The sequence below is a fragment of the Vidua chalybeata genome, chromosome 9 (assembly GCF_026979565.1).
Source record: "Vidua chalybeata isolate OUT-0048 chromosome 9, bVidCha1 merged haplotype, whole genome shotgun sequence".
NCBI lineage: Eukaryota > Metazoa > Chordata > Aves > Passeriformes > Viduidae > Vidua > Vidua chalybeata.
The window spans coordinates 1,608,543-1,629,956 of record NC_071538.1 but is presented as its reverse complement, the minus strand read 5'-3'; the positions used below and the strand labels follow the sequence as shown (position 1 = coordinate 1,629,956).

General features: G+C 55.4%; 3 protein-coding genes across 3 annotated transcripts; 2 read left to right on the top strand and 1 right to left on the bottom strand.

Annotated features, from left to right (window-relative positions):
* Nucleotides 1-980: 980 nt before the first annotated feature.
* Nucleotides 981-4,366, bottom strand: MYOC (myocilin). Its single transcript, XM_053949832.1, has 3 exons — nt 3,630-4,366; nt 3,115-3,234; nt 981-3,027 (listed from the first exon to the last, which is right to left on the bottom strand). Exons 1-3 carry the CDS (start codon nt 4,129-4,131, stop codon nt 2,243-2,245), a joined length of 1,407 nt encoding a protein of 468 aa, XP_053805807.1. The 5' UTR covers nt 4,132-4,366; the 3' UTR covers nt 981-2,242.
* Nucleotides 4,367-4,530: 164 nt separating this feature from the next.
* VAMP4 (vesicle associated membrane protein 4) lies at nt 4,531-15,421 on the top strand. Its single transcript, XM_053949835.1, has 7 exons — nt 4,531-4,768; nt 6,041-6,087; nt 6,386-6,436; nt 12,808-12,908; nt 13,410-13,489; nt 13,673-13,724; nt 14,728-15,421. The coding sequence occupies exons 1-7, from the start codon at nt 4,703-4,705 to the stop codon at nt 14,754-14,756; spliced, it is 426 nt and encodes a 141-aa protein (XP_053805810.1). The 5' UTR covers nt 4,531-4,702; the 3' UTR covers nt 14,757-15,421.
* Nucleotides 15,422-17,878: 2,457 nt separating this feature from the next.
* Nucleotides 17,879-21,353, top strand: ITPA (inosine triphosphatase). Its single transcript, XM_053949833.1, has 8 exons — nt 17,879-17,985; nt 18,062-18,119; nt 18,212-18,276; nt 18,795-18,868; nt 19,471-19,502; nt 20,098-20,213; nt 20,721-20,797; nt 21,061-21,353. The coding sequence occupies exons 1-8, from the start codon at nt 17,923-17,925 to the stop codon at nt 21,179-21,181; spliced, it is 606 nt and encodes a 201-aa protein (XP_053805808.1). The 5' UTR covers nt 17,879-17,922; the 3' UTR covers nt 21,182-21,353.
* The last annotated feature ends 61 nt before the right edge of the window (nt 21,354-21,414 follow it).

Below are 21,414 nucleotides of genomic sequence, written 5' to 3'. Positions count from 1 at the left end.
TGGAGTAGCTGTTGCTTTTTTTAAATTTGAGTGGTATTTGGTTTGTAATATCTTTTCTAGGACTCTGGTAATCAGAAATAATTGTCCTGAACCTCCCAGAAGTTAGGGAACAATTTTGTTTGGGGAATTCAGTTTCTTTCTCCTTAATAATCTTGAAGCTGTGAAAAGGTCGTAACTTTTCTCCAGGGCAAGAGCCAGAGAGGGGTTAAATGTGACTGGAGCCAGATCCAGCAACCCCCCTGGGCTCAGGCTGGCTTCTTGCTGGGATGTGGGCAGGGAGGGCTTGTTTTCCCAAAGCCTGTTAAGTAAAGCAGTGTATTGAGCGCTGTTCAGCTCCAGCCCAGTTTTCGGGAAATCCTGTGTACATTGGCTTGTCCTCCTTTATTTTCTCAGTCAATTAAGAGATGGACTTCCCGGCCTGAAAAGGCCGCGGCGAGGGGAGGGGCGGGAGCTGTCTGCCCTCGGTGTCTGGGCTCACCGAGGTGCTGCTGCTCCCCGGGGCTCTGCCCAAACCCTGCCTTTCATCCCGGGGCTTGGCTCACTCCCCCGGGAGCTGCAGGGTGAAGGGGGACTCCAGCCCCGCCTCCCATCCCGTTTTGGGACAGAAATGCCTTTCTCCCAGCCTTGGTGGCATGTTTGCTGGGTACTGCTGACCCTGGCTGCTGCCTGCTTGGCTCTCCCCTGCCCTCACCCAGATCCTGCCCGGGCCCCAGGGCTCCCCAGCTCTGTGTGTGACAGTGACAGGGGTGATGTGTTACTGACCCTCCCGGGCTCAGCCTTGCTGCAAAACCTGGGGCCATCACTGGCCACAGGGACACCTTCACTGGCCCTGGCTCTGGGCCTGCCCAGGAGCAGGAATGGGTCTTTCAGCCTCCTCTCTCTTCATGCTGGGCTCCCACCTGCTGCCCCCACTGCAGCTTACCAAATACCATCTCACTTTTTACAACCATCTCATATTTTTCCAAAATAAAGCATGGGGATGGTGGAGAAACCAAATGCTTCATTGTGATATGCAAGCATACAGTGCTGCTACTTAGAACAACAGTGCTAGTGTCAGGAGGACAGCAGTGGGGTGAAACATCTCACTGAAAATCCCTGTAGCTGCAGGTGATCATCACAAATGTCCCACTGTGTTCCCTGTCCTTTTCCACTGCTCCAGTACCTGGTGTGTTGCTGTCAGAAGCTGCCTTCCAAAATGTGGCATTTTCCTGCTCAAGGCTTTACAGGTCCCCCCACCAGCACCTTCAGCCTGTAGGTGCATCAAGAGGGGCACCAGCCCACCACACTCTTTGGAAAACAGGCTTGGAAAGACGAGGTACAAGGCAGCAGAGGTGCTGGGCAATGTTTATTGGGCCAGGACCCTACGCAGCCCCTGGGGAACGTGGTTGCTGCTGCCCCGAGTGCCACAGGGAAAGCAGCCTCCTCCTACAAGCTTTCTACAATAAATAGATAAAGTGGCGTGTTTTGGACTGGTGTGGGGAGAGCTGCTGGCCTGGGATGGCCTGTAAAGCTGAAGCACATGGCTGGAAGGGCTGGGTACCGAGAGGCCACCCACCTGCAGGATGCTCTGCCAGCACTCCTCACCCCTGCTCTCTTGGCTGCTTTCTTTTCCTCAATAAAACAAGGCTTGTGCAATGTGTGTCTGTATTTTCTGCTGCTTTTGAGCCTACTCGATTTTTGGAGGTGGCTGAGCTCCAGGATGCCCTTGGGCACTGGGAGTGTGGGATGCCAGTGGAGCTTGTGGGATCTCTGCATGAGAGCGCTGCAGGGCTGAAGCCTGGAAACAACAAACCCTGACCCCACAGAGGGGATCGCTGCTCACGACCAGGGAAAAACGCTTATTTTAAGGCAGGATCCTCCTGCACAGCCCTTCTACCACCTGTTCTGCCCAACCCCCACCATGCCTGAGCCCTCCCTGCTCCACATTCGGGGTGGCTAAGCTGGGTGCTCAGAGAGGTGCTGGAGCAGCTCAGGGCTGGGTGCTGCTGTGACCCATCCAAAACCCACCGAGGCTGGTGAGAGGCATTTCCCTGGCTCGGCCAGGCTCTGGAGCAGTGCTTCATCTCTCTCTGCTGCACTTGAGCACAATGCGATGTGGCTGGGCAGCATGTGGCCCCCAGCACCACCCGAGGCTGTGTGAGGTGGCGCTCCCGGCCGTGCCGGGGGAAATGGGGAGGGAAGCAGGGTGCCAAGGCACACACAGAGGTCCCGGGGGTTGAGCCGGCACATTGCCAGCCTCGGCTCACGCCCGGGAGAGGCGGACGGGGTAGGTGACCATGTTGAAGCTGTCCCACGCGAAGAGCCGCCGCTCGGCAGGGTTGTAGTCCAGCATGCTGAGGTAGCGGAAGCGGTTCTCGAAGGGGATGCTGAGGGCCCGGCTGCTGCCCGTGGCAGTGTCGTAGGCAAAGTTGATGGTGGCGTTGGGCGCCGAGTAGCTGCTGACGGTGTAGAGAGTGCCGCAGATGAGGAAGGAATTGGCCACCCCCCGCTTGCGGATGTTGGTTTCCCAGGTCCGACGGATCTCCAGCGTCTCGGGGTCCAGCTTGGACAGGACGATGGCTCCCCGGGCCTTCTCAGTGCTGTAGATGACCCAGAGCCCCGTCTCATCCACCGCCAGGTCGATGTCGGTGTAGCCCCCCCAGGAGTAGGGGTACTGCCCGTGGTAGCCGGCACCGGGGATCTCCCTCTCGGCCGTGATGGTTTCTCCCCGCAGGTCGTAGCGGGCCACGGAGCGGGACTGGCGGGGCTGGAAGAAGAGCCCGCCGCGGTAGATGACGGCCCCCGTGCTCTCCAGGGGCCGCGGCAGGATGTGCACCTTGGCGGGGTAGCCCCGGGCCAGCTGCTCGGCCTCCTCGTACTGGAAGAGCTGGCGCACCTCGGTGCCCACGGTGTCCACACGCCAAGTGTTGTCCCGGGTGAAGGGCGGCACGGGCTCGGGGTCCTTCATCCACACGCCGTACTTGCCAGCGATGGAGTCCGCCCGGCCGAACACCACGGGCTCTCCCACCCACACCAGCTGGCCGCAGCCTGCTCGGGGACAGGACGGGACAGACAGGGGTCACCGCCAGCCCCTCGTGAGCAGCGGGACGCGGGGCCGGCCCGGCGTGCCCGTACCTGAGTCCTCTTTGCCCGGGCGGCCGAGCGCTGTCTCCTCCAGCAGGCGGGACACGGGAACCTCGGTCCTCTCCGACTGCAGCTCCTGGTAGCTGAGGGGCTGCGGCTCCCAGCGCGGCGCTGCAGCGGGGTCAGGCACAGCGTGAGCGGGGCTCAGCCAGCCCCCCTCACCGCCCGCCTGCTCCTGCCGCCCTCGGGGGGCTCCGTGCCGAGCTGCTGCTCTCAGACATGCCGATGCGTTGGGCAGGAGCCCGGTGCCCCCGCCCACTGCAGCAGGGCACATCTGTGACCGTTCTCTCTGGGGGAAATTCCTAATAGCCCAGATGAGCACGGTACCCTACATCCCCCCTCTGCTGCGGGGCAAGCGATGGGATGAGGCGGGGTGGGGAGGGAGCTATGGGGCAATGGGCTGCGACCTCCCAGCAAGGCTGAGCCCAGCAGGGTCCCCAAGAGTGGGGGGCAGCAGTGGGTGCACAGCACGGGGGACGCACAGGGGTGCCGGCCCGGGCACTTACCCTTGGCGGGGGCACGCAGCGTGTCCCGGCCGGGCCCCTCTCTGCCGGGGGGGCAGCGGGCGGCCCGCAGCCGGGTGATCTCCTGGGCGCTGCTCTCCAGCCGCCTGCCCAGCTCCTCTTTCTCCCGCTCCAGCCGCCCCTTCTCCTCCTCCAGCCGGGACTTGGCCCGCAGCAGCTCACCGTACGCAGCCTCCAGGCGGGAGGCCGCGGCCACTTGCTGGGGGTCCCGTGCGGCCCCCGGCTCGGCTCCCCGCGGCCCCGAGCCCCCCACTGCTCGCTCCCGGCTCTCCAGCCGACTCAGGCGGGCGGCGAGGGCGGCCAGCTCGGCGCGCAGCTCGGGCACGCCGCCGGCAGCCTCGGGGCAGGCGGCCTCCACGGGGCTGGCGACCGTGAAGGAGTAGGTGCAGTGCCCGGAGCTGTCATGGGCGCGGCGGAGGAAGGCGGTGTCCGCTCGGCCGCCCAGGGCCACGGAACCCCAAAGCAGCAGCCAGGCCCCCAGCATGGCCCCGGCGCCGCCGCTCTGAGCGCGCCGGCCACCGGCGCCCGCATTTATAGAGCAAGAGGGTCGGGGCGGCGGGGGGCGGGCGAGCCGGAACCTTCCAGATGCCTGCGGGGGCACCGGCACTGCCCCGCCGCCTCCCCGGGGCCGCTGGCCGAGGCCGTGTGCCAGGGGTGACGCCGGGGCGGGCGGGCCCGGGGCCGAACCCCACGGGGGCCACTCGGGGCCGGGTCCGGCGGGCTCGGTTCAGGCCCCGGCCCCGGCCCCGGCCCCGGCCCCGTCCCGCCTCAGGGCGGTCCCGCCCCGGAACGGCCCCGCCCCAGGAGGGGCCCGCCCACGTTCCCGTTCGTGTCTCCGCCCCGGCCCGCCCGCCATCGGTAGCTCGGCGCTCGGCGTGGCGGGCGGAGCGGTCGATGTGACAGGACTCTCCGGCACCGGCCATTTCCCGCCGGCCCGGCCTGGCCCGGCCCGGTGAGCGCGGGGGCGGCGGGTCCCGTCCTGGGCCTGCCCGGCGCTCCCTGCTCTCCCTTCCAGGCTTCTCCCCCCGGGCACAGACCCGCGGCACAGACCGGCCATGCCTCCCAAATTCAAGCGGCACCTGAACGACGACGAGGTGACGGGCTCGGTGAAGAGCGAGCGGGTGAGTGCCTCTCCGGCGGAGCGCAGCGGGCAGGGGCTGAGCGTGGGCTCGCCGGGCTCGGTGCCCACGGCAGGGCTGCCTTGGCCGGGTTTCTCGTGCCGCCGCAGCCCTCCGCCGCGGGGCCCACAGTTCGGAGCGCAGGGACAGCGCCGTTCAGTCGGCGAGGGGCTGTCCGAGCGCCAGCCCCGCTCCGTGTGTGTCACGCCAGCCTCGGTACGGCTGTTTTGGGAACCTGTTGCGGCTCCTTCAGGCCGCATCCATGGCCGGGAGTTGCCGGTGTGCTCCAGCCTCCTGCCCTTCCGCAGAGCCTGGCAGGGACACGGCCTGGCTCTGCTGCCCACGTTGGCTGAAGAAGCTGAGTGAAGTCACCCTGTGCTTTACAGCTGATTTTTTCTCCCGTCATCACGGTCCCCTCACATTTCAGGCTTTGAGTACAGGTCCCAGCCTGGTTTGGACAAAGTGGATTTAACCTGCTGGGATCAGGCTGTGCTAAAGCTCGCTTTAGGCTGTGGTCGGAAATGCTGCTGCAGCTCCCGACAGCTGCCAGCGAGACCAGGAGCCCGTGCTGCCACGAGCTGGCTGCTCCTCCCTTGAGGGAAGCAGTGGCTGGAATTACTGCACGGTGTTGCTTGAGTTAATTGAGCAAATGTGCCAGGACGGAAATGTAGGTGAGCTGCAACATCAGAGCATCAGGCTTGCAGGTGGGAGCCCAGGTCTACACATGGGAAAGCAGCAACTGTTGGTACCCCAAGGATCATCTGCTGGGCCCCTGGGCCCACACCTTTAGTGTGTCACCTCCCCCTCTAGATTGTTTTTCACCCTAAGCAGAAATGTTTTTGTCTGTAACATTCAGGCTTCTGTGGGATTGTGGGGTTCCTCTTAAAAATCAGGTTTTGGATCCTCTCATGGAGTGGAGTAGTGGATCAGCAAAGGGGAGCCCCAGGGAGCCCTTTGGGGTGAAACAGAGGAGCTGCCAGACTGCTCTGCCCTCCAGCCCAAGGAAGCCAGTATGTTCCCTTGTGGTCATCCCTCTTACACCTGCTGCCATCAGATGGTGGAGAAACCTCATCCTCCAAATCCAGTGGATCTGATTTCCTGTGTGGATGGGACAGCCCAGAGTGATCGGATGATTTTGGGTGCAGGGCTGGGGATTGTCCCTTGAGCAGAGAGGACCCCCCTGCAGTCAGAGGATGCTGATTGCATCCTAAGAGCTGGAAATGTGGTGTGAATTGGTGGTTGCTTATTGATGAAATGTTTTTTCTGTGTTTGTAGAGGAACCTGTTGGAGGAAGACTCAGATGAAGAGGAAGACTTTTTCTTGTGAGTTGGAATGCAGCGTCATACCTGCCTGCAGCTCTGAGGCTGGGGGCTTGGGAATGGAAGTCTTTGATTCCTTCGGGATGTTCTTCCAGAGCCTTGGCCTTGGGCATGAATTAATAGGTGTGACCTTTTGTAAGAGTGAGATATGCCACGGATCCTAAGATGTGGGAGGGACTGATGGGAGGTATGAAAACAATTCTCTGTGCACAAGGCATTGGTTCTCTCCTCAGATCTTTTGGGTCTGGTTTAAAAACATGTTTTCATTGTACCTGACCTGATTGCTCTTTTCTGCCTGCAGGAGGGGGCCTTCTGGACCCAGGTTTGGACCCAGGAATGACAAGATCAGGCAGTAAGTTGTTGTTGCTTAGTGTCACAGAGATAATTTATTTGGCACTGTGAGCTCCTGCTGCTGTCTTGTCAGAGTATTTCTGTGTAGCTCATCATATGAACATTCCTTGTGCCTGTGTTCTTCTAAATAGTATGTCCTACCCCACATATCCACAGCTAAAGGAAATCTCAGTTTTGATGCAGCCTGTCAAGAAATTGTGTGTTGACAGAGGCAAGGGGGTAAGATTACACCACAGTAGCTTATTGGAGTTTCTGAAGCCCTTGCTGTGTTCTGGTGGTGACCTGTTCCATGTTTTTGTGAGACTCTTTCTCTACAGCATTAATCCTGAATTTTAACTTTTCCTAGCACCATTTTTTTAATTTTTTGAGGCTTTTTTTTAACCTCATCCTGTAAAATGTTCCTTAACGTTTCAAGAAAGTAAGTGGCCAGGAACACACCAGGACCATGGGGTTTGGGCAGCAGCTGGTCCTCTGGCATCCTCTTCTCCAGATAAAAACCTGATAGAGGTGACCTGGAGATGAGCAGTGACTCACTGGGGTCAAAGCAGCAGGAAAACAGGAAACCATTACAGCTGGAGGAGGAGTGGGGCAAGAAGGAAGGAGTGAACACTCTGAATCCTTCTCCCATCGAGTCATTTCCTGGATGAAGCTTGTTCAGGGCTCCAGTTTTTCCTGTGAAGGATGTAGTGATGGTACTTAACCAGAAGCGTGGGGTTACTCGCAGACCTCTGGTCTGTGTTGCCCTGTTCCTCTGCTGATCACTGTGGGGCCAGGACAGAGATCTGTGTGGGTACTGCTGCCTGGGCATTGTTCAGACTATTCATTGTTTGCAGCCTGTGTGTGGCTCTTGGTTAGGAATTTTTTCCATGCCAGGAAGAAGCCAGCACAGCTCTGGGATGACTCATGCCGCCATCAGCATTAGACTGTGCTTGTTATCTTGAGGGGTGAAGGGCACTTGAGCTCCACAAGAGGCAGAGGGCAGGTGGCTGCACCCTGAGTTTTCAGGGCATCTCTGTTCCCATCAGAGTGTGAGGATGCTGTTGGTAGAGAGGAATTGTTCTTTGGAGTAAGTCTCTGTGGACAGAGCCTCCCTTCTAGGGCATGATCTGGAGGGAATGAGAAAGCTGAGAATTGGGTTTAGGAGTGGGGTCTCACCTCCATAGAAAGGTAGAGATGAGGTGGTGTCCATCCCTTCATCCTCCTCTGCTGGACAGCACCTGCAGTGTCTGCTGTGTTCCCTGTTGGTGGGAGAAAACAGGAGCTCTTCTCTTGCCTGTCTCACCCTGGCAGAAGGGAGCAGTGGCTTAGGTAGAGGAGGACACTGCACCTGTGAAAAGGAAGAAAAGTGAAAGCAGCACTTAGCCAGGAGCTGGTGGCTCCATAGGTGTGATGTGTCTAATGGCCCACACACGAGGCTTGCCCTTTGCCAGAGATTGCCTGGATACAGTGGATGTGGCATGGAATATGTCCCTTGGGCTATCAAGGGGCTACATCGATGGAGCATCTAGAGCATCTGTTACAAAACAGAATTTATTCTCTGCTCTCATCAGCATTGATTGCTTTGTTTAATAAGCACTTACACCATGCAATCATCACTTCCTGTCATGAAGATCACTGTGAAATTTCTGATCAGTTCAGTCCTTGTGCTGTAGGGATCAATGCCTGGTCTCATAGTGACTCAGTTTGCTTTGTTTCAATAAAGAAAGGGTTGGATAGCTGCTGAAAAACTGTAAGGAAAAGACATTTTAAGGAGGAATTTGAGCATTTGGAGAGCTGAGGCATAGCTGGGCAAAGCTAGAGAGGCCATGGCAGTATGGGGCTGGAGAAACGAGGTGTGAAGATGGGCATAAAAGGAAACTGGGTGGAGGATTGGGTAGAGGAAAAAGTGATGGGATTGTGGGAGCAAAGGTGTGGAACATGTTAAACGTGAAGAGCAAGACTGGAAAGTTTTCCTCGTTGTGCTTGGCAGGAAAGGGGGATGGATTGGGTCAGGGTGGAGCTTGGCAGCAGAGACCCTCAAGGCTGGCTCAGCGGTGGGGAACACTGCAAACCTTACAGGGGAAGGAGGTGAGTGACAGTCAGCAATGGTGACAGGAGGAAGTGTCAGTCCCCTTCAAGCTGAGCTTTGTCCTGATGTATCTGGAAGCTGCTTGGTTGGGGTGAAATCTCCTCTGGTAGTTGAGAGGCCACATGGGGTCCCTTTGAAGCCTCCCATCCCCAGGGTGGGCTGGAGCTGAAACACAGCTTTAAAAGGGTTTTCATTCTTTTCCCCAAAGGTACAAAGAACAGGTAAGGGAGAGCTGTTCTTTCTCTGCCTTTGCTTTGAGGCTTTGGAAGAAGTGCTGGATGTGTGCACGAGAGCCTTTTCAAGGGAGGCTGGGATGTTCATCTTCCAGCTGGATTTCTTTAATTTGGAAAAGGAGCTTCTCATCACAGATCATCTTTTCAAAAATTCTGCTAAAATCAGCCCCTTTTCTGCACTGCTTGACTCACTTTACTGCTGATGTTTGTACTTCCAGGGAACTGTGCCATTGGGTTCTTGTTCATGCTGCTGCTGAGGCTCAGCACAGTGCTGGGGTTCCCCAGGAGCCTCTTGGTCTCTGTGAATCCCCCACTATGCAACTTTGGGGGGGTCAGCATTCCCAGCCCCAGTGGCTCTGGCTGGCTGCAGGCCCTGAGCAGGGGGAAGGTTTGGGGAATGGTTTGAACTCTAGAGGCAAGAGCTGACTGCAGCTTCCCAGGGCTTATTGCAGCTTGTACAGTGAACCCCAACCACAGTCCAGGCTTTCATCTGAAGGTGATACAGGTATCCTAGTTGGATATAATCCTTTCAATGACTGAAAGGCTTCAGGTAGGCATAGACTGCTGTTTTCTTCCCAGCTGGGACTAAGAAGCAACTTCAGCCCAGGCTTTTTGGCGTGGTTCAGCACTGTTAGCCCGTTGTTGGGAACAGCAGGGCTCTCTGCAGTGGTCTGGGGAGTGCTGTGCAGCCTCCTGCCTCTGTACCCTCCATCTGCCTTGGCTCTTCCTGTTGTTCCCTCTTCCCTGGGTGGCTGCCACAACCAGGGGTGTTTGGGTGGAATGTGCACCAAAGTACACACTGTTAATATCACTGGGGTGGAAAACTGGAGTGTCACGCTGGTTGCAAACAGCCAGCTTGGAGACAAGCAGCAGCCTTGGGCAGCACATCCCATGGTGTGTGCACAGGCTGTTTACAGTGTCTGGAGAAAGCAGCACTGTTGTTAGCCCAGCACCCTGACCAGCCCAGGCAGGTTTTCAGTACCCAGCCAAGGGTGGCCAAAATGGAAAGGCGTATTCCTCCCGCTTTGAAACAGCAGAGCACAAGAAGAGAGGAGTCTAAAGCAAGCTGAGTGCCACTGAATCTCGTTGCTTTGATGGTGTATGCTTGCTGTCCTTGTTAAAAGCATCAGACTTGCAGTAATTAGTGAGAAAGAAGGTCGTGGGAGACGTATTTCATGTTTTTGTCTTGCTCCCTTTCCTGGCAGGTATTTATTCCGCTTTATTTCTCTTGGAAATCTGGCAGGAGTAAAGCACATGAAGTGTATGTGTCAAAAGCCTGTAGCTCCCCAACAGGAAATAGACTTTGTATTAGAGGACTCATTCCCTCTTGCCAAATAAAACAAGAAAACATTTTCTTCTTGATGTGGCTTGAGTTTCCTACCTCAAGCATGCCAGACTAGTGGGCATTTTTGAATATGTTCTGAAGCTGCTGAACTAATACATAGGCTGAGCATTTTTCAGCCCCCTCCTGGAGAGGCAGCAGTGAAGGGTGGGAGAGAACAGAAAGAAAGGGCTGGCTTAAGGTCTGGTTAAGGTGCTGTGTGGAGGTCTGAATTTCCCTGGCTTGGCCTCTTCCTTCCTGTTCTTTGCTTTGTTGTTTTGTTGTTTTTTTTTCCCTAGATGGCAAACTGTGCTACCCAAATGCATTTGTGTTCCATAGGAGTCCACACCTCAACATCTCTGGGAGTTTATAAGCTTTAATTTCTTTGTGCCTCTATTCTTCATCTGTGAAATGTTTTGTTCTCTTGGGGACAGGTGACAGCTTGCCCAGGGTTTGGGCAGGTAACAAGGGCCCTTAGCATTTTGCCAGCAGCTCAAATGAGAAGAGACAGGATGCTGAGAAGCAGCTTGGGCAGTAAGGGTCTGTGCTCCATAGCTCTCCCCCAAATACTGTTAACCACCACAGCAGCTTGAAGTTACCAGCCTGTTTTGCCTCCAATACTTTGGGGTGTCCCAGGACTGCAGCAGCACCCCTCAGGGCTCTGACCTGCACTGGCAGGGATGCAGGTGGTGTTGCATGGCTCTGCAAGTTCCTAAATGCACTTGTAACCTTGTGTGCTCCCACTTGTTAGTTGTACCAGGATAACTTCGTGACAAATCTGTTGTGGGAGGAAATCTCTCTATTTTCAAGCCAAAAAATTATTTTAGAAACATTTACATACTGCAAATGTAGACTTCTGTGTGTGAAGCCGATGTTTGAGGCTTAGAGGTTTTGCCAAGTTGGCTCATCTGGGGTAGCAGATGTTGGTGCTTTTCCTCTCACCCCAAGTTGTAGCTGCATTGCTGGGACTTGTTGTGCCAAGGTAAGGAAAATCCCTTGCAGAACGTGCCTGCTTGTCACCCAGTGCCCAGGGATGGGCCACGGGGCTGTGTGTCCTGTGTGGGGTGGACACTCAGCTCTCCAGGGCACTGCTGTGTTTCCTGTCTGCATCCTCAGTGCCACCTTCTGAGCTTTGCCAACAGCCACAGCTCTGCCACTCACCTCAGACTGTGTAAAATAAGCAGTGGATTGGAGCAGGCTCCTGGGCACGGGGCAGTTCCTGCTGAGAGGTCTTTGGGGATTATCTGTGCCCTTCCCCTCCAGAGAAGGAGCTCCTGGCAGTGTGGAAGGTGGGAGCTGCCACCACACGGTGTAGGTGGGTTCAGAGAGATGCTGCTCCCACAGACTCTGTGATGCAGCAGAGAAGGCAGGTTCCTTTCTTATGCTGTCCTAAATAAAGCAAATTCTTACATGTGCTGCTGGAGTCCAGCATGTGCCTTATCACAGCTGTTGACTCAGAAATTTCAGAGGAGTTGCCTGGCTCTTCTAGCTCTGGAAGCCGCAGTGCAGTGGTGCTGGAGAGCTCAACTTGAAAGGCTAAGATGGGAAACCCCTTCATATTTAGAGATGTGGAACTCTTTCTAGAGCTTTCTGGGGAGGAAAATGCCTTTTAATGACTATTCTCACCTGTATTTGAAACAGTAAGTAAATGTGAGCAAGTATTGTGATCACTATTGCTGGTTGCAGCTTCTCCTCATCAGCACAGGTGTCTGCTTGGTGAGAGGCATGTAGCTGGTAGGAGAAGTAGGTCAGTGTGAACCTATGTCTCTAATTAATTAATTAATTACAAGCATGGTGGCAAGGACAGAGCCCTGTTTCTGGTTCTGCAGTGCCCCATTGACTGGCCTTGAGTCTGTGTTGGCCCCAGTTTCGGGGCCTTGGAGGAGGATACGCTGTTTCTCTCTGGAGCTATTTCTGTTTTGTTGCCTCCAAGATCCTGCTGTTGCTGTTGCCTTTCTGGGAACGGTATGTCTCAAACAATGTATTATCCACCGGGCCTCAAGAAAACCCTCATTTCTATCTCCAGGAAAATAAACGTGTATTAGCTCCAAAATACAAACCAGAATGGAGTAGTACTTTTCCACCAGGAAATTTTTTCTCTCTTGCCAGTGTAGGTTTTTTTTTTTTCTGGAGCAACTAAATGCATTTTTAATAACCCTCGGGGTGTGATTTAGGCTGCTGTTCAGTGAAGGCTACCCACAGAGTTGCATAACCTAGGAGAAGATGAATTATAATTTGGTTTAGTTCATATCGGCCATTTCTTTGCTATCCTCTTGATGCCCCTGGCAGAATGGGTTTAATTTAGTAACTCAGTTCCTGGAGGAGGGAACTGATTTAATTTCACTCCAAGTTATTGAGCAAAGGTGTGATGTGGCGTTCTATGAAATGTAGAAAAATAAGGTATAGTTTTTATACTTCTTCTTTCCCCTTTGTGAGCTCTTCTGTAGCAGAGGTGCCCACCAACAGCAATTACTGCCTTTTCATACTGCGTTTGTGTGTTAAAGGTGTTAGAGAGGATGTCCCACTTCTGCTGACTTCCCAGTGCTCTCTCTGAGCCCCTTGTGTTCCTTTGCCCTTCCTGGGATTGCCAGAGATCCACCCCATGCCATGCCTCTGGCTTTCTCTGCGTCTCATCAACCCCTTTCCACTGTTGTGCCCTTTCATTTCTGTGGGTGAGCTCTCAGGTCCCACCAGGATGGGCAGCTCTGGTGCTCACTGCTGCCTCTCACGCTGCCTTTGCCCTGCCCCAGTGTCCAGAACCAGGTGGATGAAGTCATCGATGTCATGCAGGAGAACATCACCAAGGTGATCGAAAGGGGCGAGCGGCTGGACGACCTGCAGGATAAATCAGGTGTGATGTCAAACACAGCTCTGCTGGCCTGATTCCCTGGCTGCTGGGCCAGGTTAACCTGGTTTGGTTCTGAAAGCACCTCATGTCAGACCTGAGCTTACATTTCTGTCCTTCCTGAGAGTGGTGTTGCTCAGCCTCAGGCTGCAGATCTGACTTTCTCTCCACCTTTACCTGCTGCTCTGTGCAGAGGCATTAGTTTGGAGGTGTCTGGGTGCTGGGATCTCGTTGGACCTTCAAGCAAAGGTAGATTGCTCTGTCTCCTGGCACGGTCCACTGCCTTGCAGAGCACATTCCTGTCCTCAGAGAGCAGCCAGTACAGAGGGAGCGCAGTGGGACTTGTGTGCTCTGGTGAAGGGCGTCACATTGACCCTGCTGTGGCTTTGGTGAATCATGCTGTGCTTGGGTCTTTTACTGCATAGAACTTAGTGCAGTTAGACCGGGTGAGTGGGAGCTGTGACAGTGTGTGCACCACTGAACTGACTCTTTTCTTTCCTTTAATAGACAGTTTATCAGACAATGCAGCAGCTTTTAGCAAAAGAGCCAAGCATCTCCGGAGACAGATGTGGTGGCGAGACTGTAAGGTGAGCAAGAAGGGGAACAGGTAGGGCTGGGGTTGTGGAAGGGTGGTGACCTGCCTGCCCCTAGGAGGAGGGGGAGCAGCTCTGCTTCCTAGCTGAAAGCATGCTGGGAGCAAAGGCCTCCTTTCAGGTCGAAGCAGCTGCCCCTGGCACCCTGTGTAAGGTGCCCGTGTGTTCCTCCTGCAGATGAAGGCGATCATAGCAATGGTGGTGGTCATTCTCCTGCTCGTGATCATCGGTGAGTAGCTCCACATCAGCCTAGCCATGTCTGGCATGGACATCTTGGTGGCACTCCATGCTGGGAGTGACACCGTGGTGCTCTTGTCCCTGAGGGACAGCACCTGAGCCACCCCATGGGCTCCACTCTGCCCATAAGGGGTGCCTGCAGAGCATTCTGTGCTCCTTTTCCACACAGAGGAGCAGGCTCAAACCACGTCCTGCTGACTGTGACGAGAGAACACCAGCAGTGCCCTGCCAACCTTGTACTGACCCAGGGTTGGCACTGACTGATCCCAGGGTGGGTGGGAGTACATGGAAAAGTTTCAGGCTAGAGCAGCGTCTTCCAGAAACGTCTCTACGTGTATCAGCCACCTTGCAATGAGCCTGCTGTGTACAAATGCTCTTCTCCAAAGTTGATGTGCTGCTCAGTTTCCATTGAGTAGCTGTTGTGGCTTTGCCATTGGTCCCTTCCCATGCTCTCTGCCTTTCCTGGAGCTCCCCAGAGCAGAGATGTCACTGCTTTTCCTACCAAACAGCTCAGAATGACCAGAGCATGTTTCTTCCAGGCAGGAATAATTGATCCCTCTGCCTGCAGAATGACATGCTCCAGGGATCCAGGCAGTCCAGCATGGCAGTGCAGCTCTTCTGTGTCACTGGGTCTGGAGTGTTTTCCTCCCACTGAAGTGTCCAGGGGCAGCCCTGTAACTGTTCCTGTTCCTTCAGCAAAGCCCTTGTGGCTGTTGTCCTTCTAACACACAGCCTGCAGTGGGAGAGGCAAAGCTGGCAGCAGGGTTGAGAGAGAGACTGATGGAAAATCCCATCTGGTTTAGTTTTGGGAAGCTGGAAGGAGATGAAGGTAGCAGGATGTGTTGTCTAGCGTGTGTGCAGACAGCAGAGTGCTTTAGCTTGGGGCTGGGAACACACTTCTGCTCGCAGCTGCTGGGGTTTGTCACTGCAGAAATGGGGGCACTCCCTGGCAGGGATGGGTGTGTGGTGAGAGCTTCTTTCTTTGTATTTTGCAGTGCCCATAGTCCTGAAGTACCGTTCCTGACAGGGCAGCTGGAGGCTTCAGTGGAGCTGCCTCTGGGATAACCAATCTGCTGTATAATTTAAGTGAGATATCTGTATATATCTTGGAAGTTGTTTTTTCTCCTGGGAACAGGAGGTGGTGGCAAGCAGCCAGCTCTAAGAGAGCGTTTGAAGAACTACCAAACAACACTTTTCCAGTCGAGTACCTGTTCCTGCTGTCAGACTTTTTTTTGTATAACACAAGATTCAGATCCCAAACCGCCTGTTTTGTGGAATTCTGCGTCTCTGGTTTGGAGCTGGCTACTTGCCCCTATGGTCTATCTGTATATATGGTTGAGTTGTAATATTATTAATAATAATAATAATAATAATCATATGGTTTGAGCAGCTCCTTGCTGCCTGCTGTGGAAGGCAGAGGGGACTCTGTCTTTGAATCAGAGAAAAGGAGCAGATAAATGTCTGAAGGGAAATATACCATTATAGGGAACTGATTCTTTTGAGGACAACTGCAAGGGTGTTGTTCTTCTCTTGTTCAAAAAAAAAAAAAAAAAGAGAAAAAGTGAAATTAGGTTTTACAATCCAGAAGACTTTTTGGTCCTGCCATGGGAATGCACAAGCTCAGTGTTTTCAGTATTGCTGCTTACAGCTGTGACTAAAGACATTCCAGTAAACCTATTTTTGACTGTACATGTGAAGTTTTTGCACGTCTTCATAAAGTTTTTGAGGACATTCAGGGCTCTCCGAGGCTGGGAGTCCCTGTTCTGTGTGTTCTTAACCAAAAGTAAGAAACGTGTGTAAAACCCAGCAAGCAGCACAATTATATAAAGGCACAGCTGGAGAACAATTCTCCTGACACCCATCCACAGTGAAGAAGCCCAGTTCATATTCAGAGCCCTTCACCATGATGTGGTGCTTGTGGTCCTGAATGGCAGTCGATTTTGCTTCCTTGGGATCCGGTGGGGTGGGGATTATTCCCAGACATGGGCACTGGGGAGCTCTAGTGACCCCTGTGCTGGAATGAACAGGAACTGAGCTCCTCTATCCATGGGTGGGACTGTGGTGTTTTGGCTGTTTCCAGCCTTGGTCTCAAGTGCTGGTGGCATTTCTGTCAGCCCTTTATTTTTGGGAGCCTTCTCCTTTCCAGCCCTGAGCCTGGCACTTTAGCTGAGCCAAGCTCTTCAGTTCTCTTTTTGGTCCTTCCTGATGAGAGAAGCGTTGTCCTGCTAAGCACGTGTTTGAAATTATTCTGGAGAGGGGAAGTGGTGCCCCAGAGAATTTCCAGTACCATGTCCCAGCTTCCTCCTCTGACCCTGCCCCCAGGACCTTGTACAGTTTCCACCTGAGTGCTGCCCCGTGCAGAGAAGGGGATTAGGAGTGAGCACGGCAGCCTGGAGGGTTGGATGTGATTCAGGCTCCCTTGCCCAGCTGGAGTGTAAACAGGGCCTTCTGTGAGAGCTGATCTCTCCAGGTGGGAGTCAGAAAGGCAAACTGGGTTTTTCCTCCTGAAGTATAGGCTGGTTTTAACATCATACATTCAGTGGAAGGGACAAAAGTCATCCTGCCTGTGCCTTTGGCTACTCTCTGCCTGCAAGGGATGATGAAGGTGGATGAGGAGGGACTGTGTCTGTCTCCAGAGGGGCTGCAGATCTCACTGAGCTGTTTGGTACCATGTCCTGCCAGCTGGAAAGTGAGTTAATTCACTCCTGCTGCTGCAGAGCCCTGCCAGTGCCTCTGCCTTTCTCCCACAACCCAGCCTTGCCTTTGCTGCTGCTGCTGCTGCCACCCACAGCAGGACCTTGGTGCCACAGGAGTCCTGGTCAGAAACATTGCAGGAATAGAATTTGTTACGTTTTATAGATTTTTTTTTCCCACAAGGCTGGAAAGACCATTAGAAATGCCTGCTCTTGGGGTGGTACAGAGCAGTCCTCCACATATTCCTTTGGTATTGTGGTTTTATATTGCAGCTTGTGCTGTCCCACCCTGGACTGATGGCAGAGAGAACTGCAGTCAGCAGAAAGGGAAGGGGTGTTGTTTCCAGCAGTGTCTGCATGCTTGGGGATTGGTTTTCACTTGGGAGATGTTATGAAGGAGATTCTACAACAAAAACAACTCCTTCACCCAAGCTTTGGGTCTGTTTTACCCATTCCTGCACTGTGCAGAGGACAGGCCATCAGCTGCTGTTTTCCACATGATTTCTTTTGTACAGGGAATGGCATCCTCTGGCAAAAGCAGTGCATTCCTCCTCTCAGGATTGCTGTGTGAGCCTGTGGTGTGACCCCAGGTCCCCGTGCCTGAGGGAGAGGGGGGGCTGCAGGGATGTGACACAGGTGCAGAGAGGCCTCCTGGCTGTGGCAGCTGGGCAACCCAGGGGGAAAGAAGTCCCTCCTGAGAAGTCCCCTTGTAAAGCAGGAGCTTTGGCAGGGTCTGGCAGTGAGGAGGGGCCTGGCTACAAGGTGGGACAGCTGGGACTCTGCTGCTGCTCCTTCCCAGGGCTGCTCCCCGCATGCACTGACCTGTTCCTGCAGGGCTCCACGCCGGCCCCACGGACAGAACTCTTGACTCGAGCCTGGAGTTTTTGCTGCAGCCGCCAGCTGCTCCTGTGTTTACCTGAAAGGCAGGGCAGGGAAAGCTGCACAAGCTACCTCATCAGTGCACTGCCTCGAGCTGCTAGAATTGATCAGTTTTAGGTTCAAGTCACTCAGTGCTGGGGTTGTCCTGGGCACAGACATTATTACCAAGGGACAGTTCTGGCTGTGAGAGGCACCACCAGCAGCAAACCAACAACGACGGATCGCCCCGACACGGGAAATCTGATGACATAAAGTGCAGAGACGGCCTGAGGTCGGAGGCTGAACAGCAGCAGAGCTTGGAGCACAATCCCCTTGCCGATTCCCCACGTACAGCTGATTGTACCTCAGGAAAAGCAGCGCGGGTTCCGAAGGCCGGGGTTGCACACCAGGCGCGGGGCCGTGAGGGGCCCGGTTGCCATGGCGACCCGCCCCGCCCTCCGTGCGCCTCTCGCGGCGCGGGCCGGCAGTTCCCGCCTCTCTGGCGTGGGCGGACGCCCTTCCCATTGGCCGGACGCTGCGGGGCGGGCACGCTTCCCATTGGTGGAGCGCTGCGGGGCGCGGCGGCGCCGCGGGCGCTAATTGGTGGCCGGGCGCGCAGGGGCCGCGCGCGCGGTCAGCATGGCGGCGCCGGCGCGGCGGAGCGTCGTGTTCGTGACAGGCAACGCCAAGAAACTGGAGGAGGTGAGGGCGGCGGGACCGGGCCTGGCCAGCGGGTTTGCCTCTCTCCCTCCCTCGTCACTCCCTTCTCCCTGCGCAGGTCACGCAGATCCTCGGGGACTCCTCTCCCTACACGCTGGTGGCGAAGAAGATTGACCGTAAGTTGTCGGCAGGCCCTGGCGGGATGCGGCGGCTCGGCTCGTCCCGGCCCGGCCGTGTGCTCAGCACCGCTCCATCCCCGTGTCCGCAGTGCCCGAGTACCAGGGGGAGCCAGACGAGATCTCGGTGCAGAAATGCCGCGAAGCCGCCCGGCAGGTCACTCGCTCCTTCCTCTTTCCCGGCGGGATGGGTGCGGAGGGACCCCAGACAGGGACACTGAGGCATCCCAACCTCGCTGCTCTCCCATCACCCGGCTGTTCTGGTTTATGCTGGTGTGTCCCTCTAGCAGCGGGAGGTCACGGAAGCTCCTTCAGTGCAGGCCCGCTGGCTGCAGGACAAAGAGTTTTATGTCTGCTGAACATTCCAGAGCTGGCTCTGGGACGGGTGTCCTGCAGGCATGCCTCTGGAACACAGAGACTTTCCCTTTCCTCGTCCTCCAGGATGGCAGGGAGTGTTCAGCTCTGCTTGTTTTTCCTCCATGTGAAACCCTCCCTACTGTTCTTCAGCCTCTCTGGCCTGCCTGGTGGGAGTTTGGGTTTGATTGTGTCTGTCTGGTGTGTGTTGCCTTTGAGGTCAAGTGGAAACACGAGGATGGGACAGAGCAAGGGAATGGGTTTGGAAGCAGTGCCTTCCTTTAGGTGTAATGTTCTCCTCCTCTTGGGCTGTCGCTGTAGGTTCAGGGACCTGTTATAGTAGAGGACACCTGCTTGTGCTTCAACGCCCTGGGGGGCCTCCCAGGACCCTACATGTAAGTGGCTGTTTCCCCTTTCACGTGCCAGGGTTAGGAGCACGGGCTGGCAGGGTGGGCTCCACGCTCCAGGAGCAGTGGGGTCAGGGAGGTGATTGCTGTGCCCTGCCCTTCATCCTGCACCCCAGGGGCTGCACTGAGCTCCTTAAGCCCTGTGGTAAGTCACGGAGCAGGAATGGAGAGACAGACCTGGGCTGCTGGCTCTGCTTTCCAATCTGTGGTGCCTGCTCTGGCAGCTTGGGAACCTGTCCAAAGAGCAGGTTCTGCGCAGTAAAGGCACCAAGCCTTTCAGCAGGACTCTGCCATGAGTGCCCCATAGGTTCTCCGAGGGACAGCTTTAATCCAGAAGAAAACAAAGTTACTATGTATTTATATACAGTAAATACAGTAAATTCAATACCCCACTGCTGTTTTCACTGGGTCCCCTTCAGCTTAAGAGGTAAGTCTGTCCTTCCTGGTAAATAGTCCAGAATGAGTCATCTTACAGCACATTGAGAGGGATTCAAATGCCTGTGAAAATGTAAGCAACAATGTCACAGGGATGCCTGTATTTCTGAGAGAGAATTGCAAAAATTGATCTTCCCTCTTTCCTTCCTTTTCAGAAAATGGTTCCTGGAGAAACTCAAGCCAGAAGGTACTGCCCTTATGTTACTTCTCTCTGGGTAATCCACTCCTTTGCCCCTGAAGTGGCTCCCTACCCATGCTGGGGGAACCAACAGGTTCCTCGAGCCTGTTCTGTGCCCTCCTTCCCAGGCTGTTGTTTTTCTCAGTAGTTCCATCCCTGGATTCCCAGGCTCCTGCTGCAGGCTGGTGGCAGGGCTCGTGGGAGCATCTTGTTTGTCCTCAGTGTGACCTGGAAGATCTCCTGCTCCCTGTGGCTTCAGGGCAAGCCCCTCTCCACTAATGCTCCCCTCCCCTGCTGTGCCTTGATCCCACAGTTGAGAGTGTGACTGCAGATCCTGTGCAGGTCTCATTAACAGGGGCACTAATCGCCTTCAAGCACCAGGGGCTTTAGTCATGCTGGGTTGCTTCCTCTCCCAAATTCATAGCAGGGCTCTGGAGATGAGATCCGAGGCTCTGGCTTCGGTCACAGCAGGGATCCTGGTGCCTGAGCTTTGTCACCTCCCGTGGTGGTTGGGAATGCCGTGTGGAACACATCCGTGCCTGGGTGGCTGTGCTGCGCTCCCAGGGAGCAGCAGGGACTCCAGGCTCCCTTCTGTGTCCCCCAGGCCTGTACAAGCTGCTGGCTGGCTTTGAGGACAAGTCCGCCTACGCGCTCTGCACCTTCGCCTTCAGCAGCGGGAACCCGGAGGAGCCAGTGAGGCTCTTCAAAGGCCAGACCCACGTGGGTGCTGCGTGCCGGGGGAGGAGGGCTCTGCTGGGGCTTTCTTGGCAGCGCTGGCTCTGCTGAGGACAATTGTGGTGGCCTCTGGGTCGCTGAATGTTGGGAGCAGGCTTAGGAAGAGCGCAGCTGGCGGGAGGGGGGTGCCGAGGGTGCAGCCCTGTGTTCAGTGGTGCTCACTGAACTGTGCACGGTACCCCGGTCTCCTCAGCCCCATCTCCCTCTCACGGGGCTGTACTCAGGTTCAGTTCTTAGCTCTGTTATTTGGAGAGGTCAGAGCACTGTCAGCATAGGGCAGCGTGAGTTTGGAGCTGCTGATTTTGGTCACACCCTGGGGAGGAGCTGGGGAGGGGACAGCACACTGCAGGGCCTGTGGTGGCTGCAGCGTGAGCTATGGCTGCGTGTCTCTGTCTGTGTTTGAGATGTAACTGCAAGGGAAGTGCAGTCCTTGAGGGTTTTTTTGTGCTTTTTGGTGTTCTTTTAAAGTTGTTCTGTGCTTTCTCATGGCAGGGACTGATAGTGGAACCCAGGGGCCCTCGGGATTTTGGCTGGGATCCCTGCTTTCAGCCAAATGGCTACAACCAGACGTAAGTGGTGTTTTACCTACGGCTCTTTGTGTAAGGCAAACCTTGGTCAAGGGTGTCCAGGAGAACTTGCTTGTGAGGAAGGGCATCAGGGAGAAATGTCCTCCTGGATCAGAAGAGGGTGGGTGATGGGAAACCCCCAGTTCAGGGGTTGTGTCACTACCGATGCCCCGCTGAGCCAAGCAGGGAGGCAGAGGGGAGCTCTCGGTGCTCCAGGGATGTGCTGCAGTGTCCCTGCTACTGACACTTGCTTCTGTCCCCTGCAGCTACGCTGAAATGCCCAAGGCAGTGAAGAACTCCATCTCACACCGGTACCGGGCGCTGAGCGAGCTCTCAGCCTTCTTTCTTCAGAGCGACTCGCCAGAGCCCCGCCCCGCTCCCAGCTAGAGCCCGAGCCGTGGGCTCCCACAAGCACACAGAATTCCTGGGGTCGGAAAGGACCTCTGGAGAGCTCCTAGTCCAACCCCCTGCCAAGGCAGGTGCTGTGCATGTCACACGCAGCGCCGGCAGAGACTCCCGCCGCTGCGGGATGCCATTAAAGCCGCTCCTTTTGAACCCACCGCTGCCTCGCTTTTCGCTCTTTTTGTTGCTTCAGCAGTGCCGCAGAGCCCAGCGGCTGC